At 36.0% G+C, this 18621-nt stretch overlaps 2 protein-coding genes and 1 long non-coding RNA gene across 3 annotated transcripts in view; 2 read left to right on the top strand and 1 right to left on the bottom strand.

Moving 5' to 3' along the window:
- The first annotated feature begins 1188 nt into the window (after nt 1–1188).
- Nucleotides 1189–2224, top strand: LOC115439702 (transmembrane protein 238-like). Its single transcript, XM_030163646.1, has one exon. The coding sequence runs from the start codon at nt 1397–1399 to the stop codon at nt 1907–1909; it is 513 nt and encodes a 170-aa protein (XP_030019506.1). The 5' UTR covers nt 1189–1396; the 3' UTR covers nt 1910–2224.
- Nucleotides 1307–18621, bottom strand: part of LOC115439704 (uncharacterized) — a 26065-nt gene continuing 8750 nt past the window's right edge. Inside the window, exons 2-4 of the long non-coding RNA XR_003938288.1 lie at nt 14860–14991; nt 6603–6606; nt 1307–1318 (exon numbers count right to left, since the gene is read on the bottom strand). This is a non-coding gene — a long non-coding RNA (uncharacterized LOC115439704). The remainder of the gene's footprint in view (nt 1319–6602; nt 6607–14859; nt 14992–18621) is intronic.
- Nucleotides 4947–18621, top strand: part of snx29 (sorting nexin 29) — a 265361-nt gene continuing 251686 nt past the window's right edge. Inside the window, exons 1-8 of the mRNA XM_030163645.1 lie at nt 4947–5379; nt 6795–6859; nt 8839–8891; nt 9282–9406; nt 13584–13764; nt 15328–15398; nt 16727–16987; nt 17711–18113. Of these exons, the coding sequence (XP_030019505.1) occupies nt 5373–5379; nt 6795–6859; nt 8839–8891; nt 9282–9406; nt 13584–13764; nt 15328–15398; nt 16727–16987; nt 17711–18113 (1166 nt within the window). The 5' untranslated portion in view covers nt 4947–5372. The remainder of the gene's footprint in view (nt 5380–6794; nt 6860–8838; nt 8892–9281; nt 9407–13583; nt 13765–15327; nt 15399–16726; nt 16988–17710; nt 18114–18621) is intronic.

Genomic DNA, 18621 nt, shown 5'->3' with positions numbered 1-18621 from the left:
TACTCTAAAAAAACTTGTGAGAAAACTTACTTTAAAAGTATTGCTGAAAAACTTACTCTAAAAAAAAACTTCATGTACAATACAGTAAACAAAACATATATTATATATGATATAACGACATTTGAATTTTGACTGTGCTTTTATGAACATATACATGATCAATAACTTAAAATTGAAAAACACCTGATTTTCACTGCATAATCCAAAACGGATGATAGGATGACATTGTAATAAATTGTGATTAAAAAAAATATTTGGAAGTCGCCAGGGCCATCTTAACAGCAGTATGGGTGCCTGGGCAGAGCAGTGTACTGGAGATCCTACAATAACCACTCAGAAATTATTATTGGCTTGAAGTCAATGGTCTTCAGGATGTCATATTCCATACACATATAAGTGACAGCCAATTCAAACTATGCTGCCCCACTGTGTTACGAATTTGATTTTTTAAATAACTTTCAGTCTTGAAAAAGAGGGTTGTGTAGAGTTGGCCACCATCAGGCACATGCACACACACAATCTGAGTGCAATTTCAACATTCAGGAAAACAGATTTCAAATTGTCTGAAAATATTTTTCTGTACAAGTTCTAGTACTAAATACAAAACATGATTGAAAAATTTTAGTACAAAATAAAAAAAAATCTATAAAAAAAGTTTGAAAAATTTTGGTAGAAAATAAAAAAAATTGTAAAACGATTAAAAATTTCAGTAGAAAATTATAAAATCTTTGTAAAATGATTGAAAAATTCTCGTACAAAATAATAAATCTAAATAAAATGATTCAGAGATTCTAGTCCAAAATAAAACAAATTTGTACAAAAATAATGGAAAAATTTGAGAAAAAAAAAAAACAAAAAATAAAAATTGAAAAATGCAGAAGTTAAGCAGAACTTAAATTAGCAATTAGTGGAGTAACTACCTACACCTTTGACTGGTATGTATCATATATGATACAAGGTGCATTAAAAGGTTAACATACACAGATTAGCATGGGGCCCCTATGCTCGAGGGCCCACAAGCAAGTGTCCATCAGGCCCTTGCATTAAGACGGCCCTGGAGATGACCACAAAAATAGTTCTAGGTCTTCAAGAGTTAAATGATAACCACAATTATCAACCAGAAACAGGCCTTTTTTTGTACTTTCTTGAATTACTAATATCTTTTTTTCAGTGTGTAACTAATTGTAATTTGTAACTGGGTACCATAACTATTACATACCTGGTTCCTCCCCAACACTGCTGCTGATAACCACTTGTGTACATTAGACTTTGATCAGTGTCATACAGATTGTGTCATGTTTTTGCCCACTACTGTTGACTGACACACAACCAGCACCTGCTGCTTTAACTGGAATTACAGCCACATCTGAGGATTAAGAAACAGCTTTCTGTTGGTATGTCCTCCACTACCACCATGTCAACGTCTGTACAGGTGGAGCCGGTCATGGAGAGGGCTTATGGAGGGGTTGGCCGCTGCAAGTGCTCGTTTTGGTTCGCAGTGGCTCATGACATCCTTGGTGTATTCATCATGATGGTGGGGGTATTTGGAGGGCTAGTTATTCATGACTTGTTCATCTATGCCGGGGCCATCGTTATCTTCCTCAGTCTGATCTGGTGGGTGTTCTGGTACTCTGGGAACATTGACGTCCCTCCTGAAGAGCTGGAAGACGACGTGGGCATGATGAAACTGAAGAACCGTGGACTGAGTAAGGTCGTGAGGCAGGTGTCAGACCGCATTTCGAGTGGGATCAGGGACTCTTTCAGAAAGTCCAGCAGGTCCAACACCAGACGTTCAACCAGTGGACAGCAGCTGCGCACAGACGTGCACCTTTCCACCATCTTTGACAACACCATTACCTCTTCTTCCACCTCATCGAAAGAACTAGTGAGAGAGACACTGTCAATATAAATGAACTCATCACAGACTGCAAACAACACAGAGGGACACAGCACATGGATTTTTGTGTTTGTGTCTTTTGTTTGTCAGTTTATTTTTTTAAAAGGATTTTGTGTTTGCTCTGCTAACATGCACTTGTAATGATTAGACAGCACTGGAGTCTTATCTGAATAAGATCCACATGTTCTTATCTGACAGATAAGATGTAAACTTTGCACACAGCACTGCAAATGGAAGTGGTTTAGAGAATACAGCTCTGTGTTATCAGTGATATCTTACCCATGGGCAGATTTCACAGAGTAGAGATGTCATGACTGTAGATAGAGGAGTAGATTAAAAAAACAAAAAACAAAAACATCACAAGTGACTGAATACAATTGAATACAAAAAACTATTAGAACACTTACAGAGGCAAATGTTGCCTTTATTTATGTATGTTTAAGGAGAAATTTCAATTCCTACAACTGTTTTTCCTCATTTACAGGGTGGGGAAGCAAAATTTACAATATTTTGAGGCAGGGATTGAAAGACAGTGTATGACCAATTAGTTTATTGAAAGTCATGAGACTTTATTTGCCACAAGAAAATTTACATAATAGAAAATGTTTTTATTCTATGTGTCCTCCTTTCTCAATAACTGCCTTCACACACTTCCTGAAACTTGCGCAAGTGTTCCTCAAATATTCGGGTGACAACTTCTCCCATTCTTCTTTAATAGTATCTTCCAGACTTTCTCGTAATACTTTTGCTCATAGTCATTCTCTTCTTTCCATTATAAACAGTCTTTATGGACACTCCAACTATTTTTGAAATCTCCTTTGGTGTGACGAGTGAATTCAGCAAATCACACACTCTTTGACATTTGCTTTCCTGATTACTCATATGGGCAAAAGTTTCTGAAAAGGTATGGATAACAGTGTTAGGTATGATTATGACATCAATATATGTTTGGTTTCAAAACAATTGACGTAGTGCCTGATGAGAAAAAACAACTAAATGTTCATTGTAAATTTTGCTTCCCCACTCTGTATATCATTAAGATGACATTAAAAAAGCCTAATTCAGGCCAAATCAACAGCATATAAACAATTATTTTATTGTTTTAATGTGCTTGTTTCTGTCAGCATTGTTTTATCCAAGTCTTATTGAAATTCCTTCAAAAGTCTTCAAGTTTTATATTACTGAATTACCTCAATTGTCTTTCTTTTTGTTTCATAAATAATTGTACATGAAGCTTCTATATTCAGAGATTAAATAAAAGCTGTATGATAACAGAAATCATATTGACTATCAAGAGCCATCAAAATTTTTAGTGTACAGATATACAGAAGAACACATTGTATTTTTTTTTACAAGATGCTAAATGTTCAACTGTACAACAGCTTTTAAGATGAAAAAGTTGGCATCAAAACTGTTGCATCTGTGGAACAAAATCATCTGCACTGAAGCTTTTTAAAGGCTATATAAAACAACAATAAACAGGCATTATTGTTTTTTAATGTAATGAAAAAATCCATGGAGCATCCAGAAATGCAGGCTAATATTAAAAATTAGAAACTCAAACTACAGCCATAAAGAACAATAACAGGTTTAACATTCACTTATGGAATTGTTTAAAAACATTAAACCTTAGCATTAAATCCATATAAAGTAAGGCACAAACCCCGGACTCTCTGTGTAACCGATAAACACTTCAACACTAAGCTATTCAAAAAGACACTGAAAAATTTTGACAAATAAAGTAAGTGTAACTTTTCGTGTTGAAACTGTACACTGAACATTAAGTTTCTAAGTGACATAAGGAAGAGATGAGACCCTGGATGTATGAATTACACATCCTCGACTTCCTGCACTGACTTGTGGGGATTCAAATCTGTTTCCTTTGTGACAAACTGACTTCACCCTTGGGTAAACATGACTTCCACTCCTCATTTCTAATGCTGATGTAATGACCACCGATGTGCAAAACAGGGATACTTTTGACTTTTTACATTTACAATGCTAACAAGACTCAAAATAGATAAGATAATAGATAAGAGAATTTGTGAATTACAAGTATACAGTTTAATATTTTAAAATGCTTCATAATTTTTTTACTTGACATATGCAACATTTGGGCAAAACCAGTCCCATAAATATAAGATCTGCATGTCTATTAAGTATAAAATAAACCCTCACCTGCCCCAAATTAAAATGCGTCGACTCTTGAAAACGAAGTTGAGCAAAACAAATTGACTAATCAACATTAAACCAAATGTTATGCTCTTAAGGGTCTTTAACCCATGAAGACCCAAACATCAACCACTGAACAAAACCATCTACTGATCTAAAATGTTTGATTCCTGTTGATGCATTAATCCTATCAATACATATAAATAATTGTTGTAAAATACAGTTTGTCATCTTTTCATGGTCATCAGATATGACCCATTTGGACATTCAGATTCTTCGTAGTGAAAGTGTAAACACCATCATTGTCTACAAGAATGATTCACCAGTAAAACCCATGGAGTTTGATTAGTGACACTGGACGGAGACACTTGGTTTATGTTCAGTTAATGATAGATTTTGTTGAAAAAGTAATCCTTTTCTTCAGTTTTCTCTGTTTCTGATATAATAACCATCAACATTAATCTGAGTTTTTTATGAAAATCTACATGATCAGTAAATTAAATATAGGAAAATACATGATTTTCACTGAAAAATGCAAAATATAGTGGATAATGTCATAATAAATGGTGAATAAATCACTTAAGAAAGGTGAAATAGAGAGAAAAATTCATTTAGAACCGACACAAAAGTAGCACTGGGTCTTTTTGGGTTAAGACCACATGTCTTTTTCCAGTCATTTAAAGGGATACAAGAATATTTTCAAGTTACAAAATTACAAAACAACTGGTACAACAAATATAAATATAAGTATATAAGTATATATTTTATTTAGGCATTTTTTTTTTTGCTTTACAGGAGCGGTTCTACAAAAGACTACAAATCCCAGTAGGACCCTCCAGTCATATGACAACAGTGTGTTTTGTCACGTGACCTTGACAGCGCTCAGTCAATAGTCGCTTTCTGTTTTTCGCAGTGTCACAGGCTTTAAACTCCAAACACTTTGTACACACGCGAAACACTCCAACACACTTTTAGACAGCGAACTCCATGGCTTCTAAACAACACTCCGGCTTGTGTACCGTTCAGTTTATCCGCTTCTCGGGATTTTTACAACTCCTAGATGTCAGAGTGTGGTAGTGTCCCAGCTCCAGCGGCTACCCTCGGCAGGCCTCTCTGCACGCCGAGGGAGCATCAGTCCTCCCACGCGTTTGGGTGGGTCCAGCTCGGTCACAGAGGCAGCATGGGCCCGGTGTCCTGCTAGCTTCTGCTGCCAGTGACTAAGAACCTACACAAAGGAATGAACTACTCAAGACCTAACCTGTTTTAGCTTGGATGGTAGTGCTAACGGAGTTGGGCTGTCAGAATGAACGGTGAGTTTATTCTGATTGTTTTTTTTTTTTTTATTAACCATCTGGTTCTAGAAGTACAAAATGTGAACTCATGCACACAAGAAGAGGGGGTTGTTAATAGCTTCACTGTCTAGACAATAAGTAAGAGATTTGTGCTGATTTGATAAAAGCTGAGGACACATTGCAGGTACTTCCCTAATGTTGTCACCAGCAAATGGAGTCTGATCTGTGAGGTCTTGTTGAATATCTGGAAGGACTTTCACTGTAGGCAAAATCAAACTCATTCTTCATTTATATTTAGTCTTTACTTGATCAGGATGTCTTGCAGAGATGAGAATACATTTTGACAATCATTATTATGTTTTATTTAACATGTGCACATAGAAATACCATTAGTAGTTGCAAGAGTTACATAAAATGCTGGTAGACCTTTAAAGTCTCTTAGTCGAATGACATTTTTCTAGTAGGACTGGCAACAAAGATATCACAATAAAAATGTGTCCCAAAAATGTCAAATCATTAATTCTTTCAATTATAAGATATGTAAGAGGATGAAAACATTGCAAAAAAAAAAAAAAATGCAACAAGATGTGAGCGTTACATCAAGACAAAATAAGACATTGAAATATTCATTCAATGTTCTTATTCAACGAGATGAAAAAAAACGTAAAGGGGGGTTAGTTATTATTATAAACCCTTTTTTTGTGGATAGAATCAAACCAAATAGCAAGACATTTCAGATATTCAGAGGTAGAACTTGCAATTACAAGCATTCATTATAGGAAACATGAAATGTTTGTTTCACAGCAAGATGTACAAGCAACATTATGTAAAACAACTAAATGTTGAAACATTTTTCAAGTGTTTTTTCTGATGATGTTAACAAAATTAACTTTAAATGCAAAACATAATGGTATACCATAATAGTGATGTTTATTATGATCTTCTGTTGCGTATCACTGTACACTGTGGTAGGGGCTGTCCAGGAGATGTGGTGGTAGCAGCATGAGTTTTGGTGTATGGTGGACTGTGTAGCCTAATGGTGTTACTACTATCCGAAGGAGAAGCAAGTTTTTGTTTAGCCAAGATCTGCTACGGGTTTTATGACTTAATTTACCCTCTAAACAAATTCCTGTGTCACATTTAGTGTTTCTCATGCTTGTGTGTTACAATAATGTATTTGTTTTACCACAATAGGTTCATGTATGCTATCTTATTCAAGACCGATTCTTGTTCCTTCAAACCTCCCTCTGAGCTGTTCTACTGTGTTGGTGTCAGAATTTACACTTGGTTAATATTTACATACACTACACTTCAGAAAGGCGACAGGTTGCATTTGAGGCAGCTTACTGTAGGTCAGAAATAAATGGAGCAATTGAATCCTTCATTAGAATGAGTTCATCTCATATGTGTTTTGTGTGTCTTCATTTGTGTAGGCACTCAGCAGACTGATACAAAGAGACAGCATCTCCTGGAGAGGCTTCTGGACGCTGTCAAACAGGTGAGTACTGAACTGGACTCATCTCTCATCTGTATGTTTTTGTTTTCATTTTGGAGATGACAGCTACACACAGCCTGGTCCAAAAAAGTCACCACCTGGATTTAACTCAACAAATAGTTCAGATTCTTCCATTGGGTAATTACTGCAGGGATTAATGGGTGATTCTCCAACTACTGGCAAATTTGGGTTGGAAAATGTTTAGAAAATCAAACACATATTTTTAGAAATATTTTTATGTGTTTTGCTTCTCCATAATGTGTAGAAAGACATTCTGATAATGGTGTTAATGAAACTAATTAAGTATTGTATAATTTTTTTGTCATTTTAGCCCAACATTCAGAATATATGAGGCTTTGAATGTCCAAAATCTGACTCAGGGACAAAGGAAATATAGCAAAAATCACTTATACCCCCCCCCCCCACACACACACACACACACATTTTATATGATAAAAATGATAATTTATATATCATCTAATTTTTGTTTGTTCATCTTGTTGTCAATTAAATATGACAAGAATAAAAAAGATGTGTGTTTTGAGTTTTTTTTTTCTTCTGCCTGAGACACAGCATCTTCGATAGTTAGAGAATCATCCTAATATGTTTCAGCTGCAACAAGTTCTTTAATTCTAACTGATGCAGCGGGTAGCTTCTCATTTCTTGGAAAAAGGTCATGTGGTCTGATGTGTGATGGGAGCCTCAGGTTGAGAAGAAAGGTGGATGAAGTGATTACCCATCATGCCTAGTGCCTTCAGTACAAGCCTGTAGGAGCAGTGTTATGACCGGGGTTGATTCAGTTGGTCAAGTCTAGGTCCAGCAACGCTATGTGTCCATAAAATGAGGTCAGCTGAACCTAATTATACTGAATGATCAGGTCTGAACATTAGCGTTTTTTTTTTCTTCACAGATGACAGTCATATTCCATGATGACAATACCAGGTTTCATCAGAATCAGATAATTTAGACATCATCACATGTCCAGACCTGAACCTCACTGAGAATCTTTGGGGTGTGATGGAAAATACTTAACACAGTAGTATAGCTCTGTATCACCATTTCAAGATTTTGGTGAAAAATTAATGCAATGAAGTAAAAGTTGAAATTGAACTTATACCATGGTGAATACATGCTGTAATCACAGCTGAAGGCAAGGCATTCCATCAAAATACTGTGTGCTTGATCAGAAATCTGTACACCAACCAAGCAAGTAGACCCAAATCCCAAAGCTGTCCACATTTAGCCAAAGACCTCAGCTATAACAAAGGTTTGTGGTGTGTGATTGTGTTTTAGTTCCTTCCATTACATTTAGAATATATACCGGGAGTAGTAAAAGTGGGCACAGATGCAAATATGATGGATGGATATCTCGTACACGAAAGCTGGTATAAAATAATGATATTGTTTTTTTTGTGTGATTTTAAGAAGTATTGTAGTGGGTATTTTTTGCACATGGTGAGGAACAATGTTTTTCAGTTACATTTTCCATTACATATTTAAAGAGAAACAGGGAAGTGCACTCTATGTCCTCGGGCTAAAGAGGAGGTGTATACAGTGATTTAACAGGAAGTTAATTTTAGAATGATAGTCTACATTCTACAACGGAGTATATTACTGCCATCAAGCTTTTATTCAGGTGAAGATATTGATGAAGTCAGAGTTCACTTTTAGCTGCATGTTTTCTGATTCTAAAGTGAAATCATGGCTCCATGTCATTTCTTCAATTTGTATTATTATAGTTCATAGTATCATATTTACATAGTTAAGACTCCAAAGAGCTGTAAACAAGTGAACACTTGTGGGACGTTTGTTTTATACACAAATCCAGCATAGTTCGCCATCAGTACAGCTACAATTCAGCTAACAAAATTTTGGAAAATGTGCTGACTGTGTGCTGGGATAAGACCTGAACAAAACAAGCTAAGAGTGAAGAAGGAAGTCCTTTATAGGCAGTTATTATCACTGTACTCATATCTTTGCAGTGCCAAATCCGCTTTGGAGGAAGAAAGGAGATTGCCACAGACTCAGACAGCAGGTAAGACAAAATGTGTGTTTTCAGAAGAAGTTTTAAAAATATATAGTATTCTGCTCTATCGGTTATTTGTATCTATTTGTGTATGGGTTGTGTGTAGTTCCTGGTGACTTGACGCTGACTCTTAACTGTTATTTGCTTTGGCAGTACGCCCAGTTTTGCAGCTTTCTTGCACCCTAAAATTACTCAAATAAATCACCTAGAATTTTTACATTTTTTGGATGGAAACTCTATGGTATTTTTCATCATATCTTCTTCATATCAGTTGGTAACTCCATATATTGGAACGATACAAGTCATGCAGCACTCTACCTGAACTGTTTATATTGACCAATAAATGAAAAACCATTTCTCTCTCCTGACAGTGTGCTGCTGTTGCATTTTTCTTTGCAGGGTCATCTGTCTGTGCGCTCAGTTTGAAGCGGTGCTGCAGCACGGCCTGAGGAAGAGTCGAGGTCTGGCCCTCACGGCTGCTGCTCTTAAACAGGCAGCAGGTTTCAGCACCAAAACTGAAGCAGGTACAGTGTTACAGTTTGGGAAGTTTCCTCATTGAAATATCTAAAAATAAGGCTGGTGTTATGTATTTTGCAGTTATGCGCTTACAATATTCAACAATGCTCCAATAAACATATTTGACACATTTATACATTACTGTCCGAAGGCCCTGGGTCAACATTAGGTTTGTTGGTTTAGTAAAGTTCTAATGACCTAATGTTCTGATGACTTTAGCCTCATAGCATAATTGCCTAATTCATACACAAATGGACAACAGTATGTGAAAACATTGAACTCAGGTATTTCTTTTCTAAGAGGGGTCTGGGCTACAATACAGTTATGACAAATGTCATAATATACTTTTATATTGTGATAAATATCATATTGATTATTATTATTGATGTTTATATGTCAAATCACCATTGACAGGATATCTTACAGCTGTAGCCATGAAGTATCCCAGTATTTTTGTCCACATAATTTAGAAACATCAATATTTCCTTAAAGTTTAATGGGAGATTTTTCTTCCTAAGTGAGATGTGAAGAAAGTAGTGGTCCGTTGTGGTAGAAAATTGTTATTTAGTCAGAGCATGAAAACTATTTTAGAAATTTAGAGGTAGAACATTTAAGATCATAGTCGTGGATACAAAAAAAAATCAGTGTTGAAAGAAATTAAGTAAAAACCATCTCTGAGGCATTTTGGAAGCAAAGATAACAATTTAACCCAAACTAGCCAATGCAATGCAATGACATTTATTCCAATATAAAACTATATTATTACATTTGTCATTGTTTTGTAGCTCAGACGCCTGTTAGAAAAGAAACACCTGAATTCAATGTGTCCCAATACTTGTGTCCCTTTGTGCATGAGTGAGGCAATTATACTCTGAGGCTAACAATATGCATTTCACAGTCTCTGTATTATACTCAGCTGTCAACTGGAGTTCTTCATCTGTCTATGATATGTCAACATTTCAATGATCAGTGTGTGATATTAGTGACATCTAGAAGTGAAGTTGCAGACTGAAAAGATTTGATGATTACCATTCACTATATTGTAATTCTAGCAGCCTGACTGGACACCAACTCATTTACTTGTTGCCTGTCTTTTCAGGCTATAGAAAATCCAACCCACGATGTAGAGTTTGGCTGATTGGATGGGTATGGGGGTTATAAATTCAAGATTGGCCACTGTGATTATTGATCACATCTGTCTATATATTTAGTGTTGATATTTGGACTGAGAAAAAAGCTGTAGAAAAAGGGGTGTATTTTCAAATTCTGGCATTTTCCTCTTGATTTTGACTCCTTAAGCTTTAGCTCTGATCCACACTTAACCTAGTAGAGGTATTGTAATGCTGGATGTCACCTGCTGTAAAATATGGGGGAAAAAATGACCAACCCTCTCTGTAGATTTAAATGGCTGATTCTAACATGATTAAACGCAGTGATTCTTATTTACATCTGACTGTGCAATAAAGAAAACATTTATATAAAATATATTTAAATATTATTTTGATATTCTTGAAATTGGATCCTTTGAAATTCCTCTTATTTTTCACACACTGGGACCTTCACCTCACATGACTGATCAGCTGACTGATCCCCAGTGTCTTCCTTAATCGAACCATGGAGTATGAAGCACTTAGTGTAGATTGATGACTGATGTGTGGACCCAATTATTCCATGGCCTCAAACATGAAAAAGCACCAGAGCTGGTTATAACAACTGGGTTGTTATTATAGAGTGCAGCTGCAACTAGAGCTGTTGTGGTGCAGAATTTTCCCCTGTGGTCTTTTTGGGAGGGGTTAATATGACAACATTACTGTAATGTTCATATTACTGTGGCCCATCATAGGCTGATAACGTCCACCAAAGTTTCATGTTGAACTGAAAATATTTTTACGCTTAGGATACTTTTAGTATTCCATAATTCTAATCTGAACTTTCTGAATGTGTGAGTGCTGGCAAACTCTAAACAATCAAACAAAAATATATTGTAGTTGAGGTTCATTCACATTACGTTTCGTGACATCCTCTATATTCAGATTATGTTATTTCATTCTAATGAAAGTAACATCCACAAGTACTGTTAAATGCAAAAGTTATTAACAAGGACCAAATGACACACATTAAATAACATAACATGGTGCAAACTTTTAATACCCCTCAGCCAAATGTAGTGTAAGATTCTGTTGAAAGTTACTGCCCTATAATTTAGATTACACTGTCTTTGTGTAAAACTTATTACATACATATTTATATTTGAATGTACTCACAAGGCCATTTGACCTTGAAAAAGTAGGTCAAGGTGACCTATTTTCAATAGGCTTCTGCTCCATGCCAAGATGCACAGTATGAATGTGGAGCAGATATGTAAATGGGTTCTTCAGATAATGTGATTATGTCATTGAATGGACAGATGGACAGACACTAAAACGATTACAATACCCCTCGGCCAAGGGGTAAAAATGAATTTTTGTTTTAATACAAATACTTGTAAATAAGTAGGCCAAAATATATATGAAAGAGGACTAACAGTTTCAGATATTTTAATTGTAGAAACATTAGAATTTATAGTTTCAATGCTCTCAAAAAAAGAAAAATGTATTTTGTGTTATAGCTGAGCCTTTTCTTACTTTTTCTTAATACTATGCAGAATTTCCATGACAAAAAGCTTCAGGATTCAGTCATATTTGTGGCCATCAGTATTTATTGAGACCATTCCACTGGCTGAGAGACATTAGTTTCACATTACACAGAATTGTTTCCGCTGTGTAATATTGAATAATCCAGCAGCCATTAATTCCAGATTGAAGAGAAATGCATGGCTTCTGTAACAACTACCACCACCTACCCATTAGCATATGTGGCATTATCCTTTACTTCACAGTCAATTAGAAGAAAGGATTGTGGCTGAACTCGTGGATTTGGGGCTCCCTAATGAAGCCAGGCCCTCTGACAAAGGCAGAAATAGCAGCTGTATTTTTAACACACAGAATTAAGGTTACATGCTAATTGTATGCAAAAGAGTAAGGCAACACACAATTGTATTCATTATAACACCTCAGTACTTTACATTAAAGTAGAGTTACAGAAGTTTTTTGGCTTTGTAGGAAAATTATAATTCATGAGTTGACAGGTCAGAGGTCAAAAAGGAAAGAACGAGCAGATATTTGTTAATTAGTGACTGAAGTTGTGCTGAATCTGATGTATGCAAAAGTAATTGTTATCATGGCTTTGTTGACCTTTTGAAGGCATTGTGTCTCACTCTCTCTGCCTCCTCTGTCTCTCAACTATCTATGTTTTCATCCTTCTCTTTTTGTTTGCATATTCCATTTGCCTATAAAAAAAAACCCTGAATGAAAAAGTTCAAATTGTAAAAAACCCTTAAATATTGCAAAAGTTTTTATGCTCGGAGAAATGAAAGTCTTGGTTCAAAGCAAATAGATTTTGCAAATAATTCTGTGAATGTGCATATGTGGACCAATAAGCAGACTGCAACATGCACTACATTAATGGAAATGGTAGCAAGATACCTCCATGTACGAAAGACTGTGACAAACCTGCCAAGATTTTGAGACAATGTTGTAAGATCCTGACTTGCAGTTTTTTTTTTTTGAAAAACTTAAGGTTTTTTGAGAAAAAACATCTGAGGTTTATCAGCTCCTCAATTAGCTCAGGATAGAATTTTATTGTATAAAATCATCTGAGGTTTATCAGCTCCTCAATTAGCTCAGGATAGAATTTTATTGTATAAAATACAATATCTAACTGGAAAAGTTTAAAATCATATTTGCATATCAGTAGTGGAAAGAAATGTGCATAAATTCCTGTATTCTTTTGTTAATTTTTCTAAAATGTGGTTAAATGAATCTGACTACTGTCCTCCCATCTTTTCTTTCCTATGTTAAAATTTTTTATTCCATGCGACCATTTTCATTCCTCTAACTTTTTATGTCCCATTTTCCAACTATACTTTCACATTTCTCTCCCTTGTCTCACCTGTTTGTTCAGCAATAAACAGAAAATGAAAATGCTGACATGTGCCCATGTGACAAATAACAGTAATACTGTGAATATAGAAAGAGAGAAATTAGAGAGGAGAAGGAAACCATGCAAAAAAATGAAAGGGCACAGAAGCAAAGCAAAGATTAAACAAAATAAGCCCTAACTTCTATCTTTTTATCCCTCTGCCAGAGTTGACGTTCTGGTTCTATGTGAAGGAGCACCTGAACCGACATGAGCTCCAGCGGTTCTACTCCCTTCGTCACATCTCTTCGGAGCTTGGTCGAGGTCGTGCCTGGCTGCGCTGCGCCCTCAATGAGCACTCACTGGAGCGCTACCTGCACACGCTGCTGGCTGACCGGCCTCGCCTGGGGTTAGCCTTTTTTCTCCATGTCTATGTAATATACACTTCTAGAGCAGGGGTTTCAAACTCATTTTAATTCAGGGGCCTCATACAGCTCAATTTGATCTCAAGTGGGCTGGACCAGTAAAATAATAGCATAACAGCCTATAAATGATGAGAACTCCAAATATTTCTCTTTAAGTGTAAAAAAAGTTCAGTTCAATTATGAAAAGGTTTATATTTCCAAACTATCCTTTCACAAAGAAATGTGAATAACCTCAAAAAACTTCTCAAGAAAAATAAGTGCAGTTTTAACAGTATAATATCTCAACTTATCATTTATACATGTGGATTACAGATCAGATCTACAAAGGCACAAAACATTTAGTAACAGGCAAAATATTGTTAAAATTTTGGAGTTTGGACCTTTAAGTTTGGAACTAAAATAAATTTGACACCCTTGACTGTTAATATCTTCTGTAATTTTTGCACTTCTCAAATTCATCCTGCGGGCCACATTGGAACCTTTGGCAGGCTGGTTTTGGCCCATGGACCATATGTTTGACACCTCGGCTCTAGAGCTTGTGCGACTGGACTCAGTAAACCTGAATTTTCATATATTAATGTAGTAGTGATATAATGTATATAATGAAGTATATTCATTTTTTGTCCATATAGGGCTAAGGAATCAAAATATAAAATTTGCAATATGGCCAATATAGATACAGATAAGATCCCATTTTATTACCAGGTCATGTATAAAACTAATTTGAAAGGGTTGACATACATTATCTTTACACTGTAATACACAGCATCAACATTGCAAAAGCTGCAGTTTTTGACAAACCTGCATCATACTAGCCCACTATAATTGAAGTGTTGTAGGGCTACAGGCCTCCGCTTACAAATCATAATCTCCAAATGTGAGAAACATTCATGTTTGGTTCATATTAATGAATATGAATGAAATTAATGAAATGACTATTAGAACATCTCTCAAATAAGTAAATAAAGAGTTCAAAAAGTTGAAATCTGTACCTAGACCCTTTTTTTGTTTAATTTTCATATGTTCAGTCTCAGAATTATTGATTATTTTGACTTTGACCTTTGTTGAAACTGGATAACTGGAGGATTCTGTTGGGTGCTGTAAATTGGCTCAAGAGTCTGGTCTCGACCAGCTTTATATGTGAAGTGCCATGAGGTAACTTTGCTATGATTTGGCGCTATATAAATAAAATTTGATTGATTAATTGGTAACTGAATAGAATGTCAAAAACTGGCTGATAAATCAGTTGTAGGCTTCCCCCTTCTCCAAACTATTGTTATATTGACTGTAAAAAATCCACTATCAGTCTACCCCCAGTACAGATTCCAGCATCTTCAGCATTTTAAAATGTTTTTCCAGTGAAAAGTAAATATAACAATTATTAAACAGTTGCAATACTGCAATATGATTTTTGCATTTTGTTTAGCCCTAATTGTTCAATAATTTGCTGCACTAACATCCAAGAATGTATTTGAAATCAGCTGGTATTTCCTCAGGTAAGCAGGGATTTCTCTGAATTCATTTGACTCTATCTCTCTGATATCTAGAACATATTATGAAGACTGGGCTTTTATCCTGGATGAAGAGAGAGCAAGCATGCTCCCTACTATGGCTGCAGGTATTTATTTAGCAAAGACAACGTAGTCAACACTTACAAGACAACCGTGAACACTGACACTATATTCTCAACTGTCGCTGAATCACAACCTCTGTCCTTTGTTATGCTTTTATGCACATAGTGTACGGTTTGCATCCATAAAACCACAAAACATTATAGCTATATTAATGAAATACTTGCAGTAAAAGACATTCTACAGTCAGCTAAATGGTTACAATCTATTCAAATCCAAAAGTTGGAAAGTACAGGTACAGTTACTGTAAACTCAGATTCTGAAGAATAAGGTCCTTACCTTCATTTTAATGCATTTTAGGGGAATTATCACAGATAATGCAAAGATGGTCCCTTGTGTAAATAAGTAACAACATGAATGATGAGAGGAGACATAACAAGATGAAAACACACCTTTAAGACAAACCTATGACTATACAAATGATTGTTCTTTGTTTAGTTCCTTTGTAAAGAAAACACGAGCTCTAATTGAATAAGACACTAAATAACTGACAAAACAGACATTGGTACTTTTCACTTGAATACTTTAAGTACATGTCAGAACATGTACATTTTCACTTTTACTTCAGTAAAGAAGTTGAGTTAGGGCTTCTATTTTTAACAGTATTTTATTTATTTGAAATTTTTTTTATTAGAAGTATCTATACTTCTAATGCATAATGAAAGTGTGTACTTTTGCCACCTTTGCTCAAAACATTGTAGTACAGTAATAAAGTCAGTATTAGCCATGCTAATAATACCTAATAGTATATATTAGTAGTATATGTTGCCTGAGCATGCATGCAGTTTATAGTGTTACCAAAAGAAGTTATAAAAAAAAAGTTTCCTCAAATTGTCTATAAGCAAAGAGGTGAGAGATATTATTTTACTTGATTTTTAAAAATTATTTATTACGTTTTTTTTTTTTTCTATTAATACAAGATGTAAATGCACTGTTTACTCTTGTAATGCATTTAAATGGTGAAAGTATTCAATTAGCTGACTGCGTTTTGTTGGTTTAGCATGGCACAGTGAGAATGGAATTATAACTTTATTATAATGACTGTGCTCTAACATTTGAAGTATTGATGAACAAACCTGAAATGGGCATAAACCCTAAAATATTAAGATTATATACCACTGAACTTATGTTACAGTTTTCCTTCTCTTTTCATACACTTTCAGAAAGACTTTCAGCTGAAAGATTTCATCCGAGGTTTTCCCTCTGGCTGCTTTTCACAGAAATGCTTACCAAACAGTTTGCCAAGGTTCAAAAGCTTCATATAATTTAACAAGGCTGGTGTGGAATAGAGAACATTTAAACCCTGCGCTTTCAGGTTTGAATTCCATCCTGTTTGCCATCAACATCGACAACAGTGACCTGAATGGCGGGGTAACTCGAGGTGGAGGCCCATCGGTGTCCCACCTCCTCAAGGAATCCACGCAGGGCATCGGCAGCCTGTGGAAGGAGTCGACTCAGGGGGTCAGCAGCCTCCTGCGAGAAATCAGCACCGCCACAGCTGTGGTACCAGGCTTCACCCCTAGAGTGGATGGAGCCTCTGATCCGCTACCTGTACTTCCACGCAGCACCTCTGCTGGTAGGCCACAAAGTTTAATGTCACAGTTCTTTTGTCTGTTTCTGAAGACATTTTGTTAATTCGAGTCTATAGAGAAACTGTATTTATGCCATCAGTTCTTTTACATCTGCAATTGCTGTAATCTTGTAATGTAAAAGAACTGATGGCACTATATATCTTTAATGTATGTTCATCCCTAGTAGTTTGTATTTGCTGTCAGTAAATTTTTATGTCACAGAGGTCCAAAGATCCAGCATCAACAATGAGACAACATATGGTAGGATTTGAACATGTACAAGTAATGCAGATAATCTTGTAGGTGCAGCATAAGGCATCCACAGAGTTGAGCTTAGGGATAATTTAATGTCCATATTACCAGGGATGTTTGACCCCTTTTAGTCCTCTGCCCACCTGTCTGTCCAATCAAGACTGCTCCATGGTTTTCTTTCCATATGTTTAACTGACGGGGATGAATTAGGTTTAAAAACAACTTTCCCCCAGACTGACTGCATCTAAGTTGATTTCCATGAGTATCCATTAAAATATTTTACTGCACTGCAAGACATTAATGGGTTGAGTTGAAATAAACAAAATATGCTGATGTCACCATTTCTGACTCTGAGCTATGAACTTTGGAAGAGAATTAGTCGACAAAGGTAAAAAGTTCTGATTTCATCTGACTTTGACTCTATTAAAGTTGAAATTAAGGTTTTTGTTCAGTCTTTTTCATCATTGTCGTCCCAGACTCAGGTCTGAGGAAAGAGCGCCGGAGGAAAAAGAAAATCACCAACATCATTTCCTTTGATGATGATCTGGATGGAGGGGCAGAGGATGAGGAAGAGGGAGAGGATGACTCGCACAAGATGGGGATGGTGAGGAAGAGTCACACGGCCCCAGCTCAGAGCAGCGTGGAGGAGGGAATCGACCCTTTAGAACCGGTGTTCTCAGAGTCACCAGCCCAGAATGGCCTGGCTGAGCAGGGCATCGTCAGCTGGGTGGGGTCTCCACACCCATCTCGTACAACTCCAACAACTTCACCTCCACTGCCAGACAGTAAGAGTATAGACAACGAGGAGGAGGAGGAAGAGGAGGAGATGTACAAACCCAGAGCACAAACCCAAGAGGAGGAGAGGATCAGCTCAGATCAGTGAGTCACATGACTTCAAAACAAAAACCCAAAGACATAGCTCTGAGTTAGGTCACAAATGCTGCTGAGTGTAAAAATATTTCCAATCGCAATGTTTTGATTGACTCTACTTTATTGTCTAATTTTGAAATGGTAGGCTGCTATAGGCAGCTAATCAGTAGAATTCAGCAACCTCTCTCCTCTCCATGAATAAAAGTATTGTCTAATCTGAGAACAAAAGCATAAGCAGCCGGAGGCAATAGAAAAGACATCCGCTATTGTAAATAAATCCTGCTGGAACAGTCATTGGTTGGTTTGTATTCATTATCTAAAATACGGTATGAATTTCATATTATTTCATTATTTATTAAATCAACCTAAATAAAAATAGCCTACAAACACTCAAGTTTGGGTGAAAATCTTTTGATTTAAAAGTTTCAGGCAAAAAAAGCAATAAGTTGAAAATATTTTTGTGTAGACTTGAGTATGAAGAGTTTTTTTTTTCTTTCAGATTGATTACTTATAGGCC

Source organism: Sphaeramia orbicularis, chromosome 19, assembly GCF_902148855.1.
Source record: "Sphaeramia orbicularis chromosome 19, fSphaOr1.1, whole genome shotgun sequence".
NCBI lineage: Eukaryota > Metazoa > Chordata > Actinopteri > Kurtiformes > Apogonidae > Sphaeramia > Sphaeramia orbicularis.
The sequence above is the reverse complement of the archived record's forward strand: the minus strand, read 5'-3'. Positions and strand labels throughout refer to the sequence as shown.

What these genes read in the sequence shown, in the direction of transcription:
- LOC115439702 (XM_030163646.1), top strand. Translation starts at nt 1,397, where the DNA reads ATGTCCTCCACTACCACCATGTCAACGTCTGTACAGGTGGAGCCGGTC.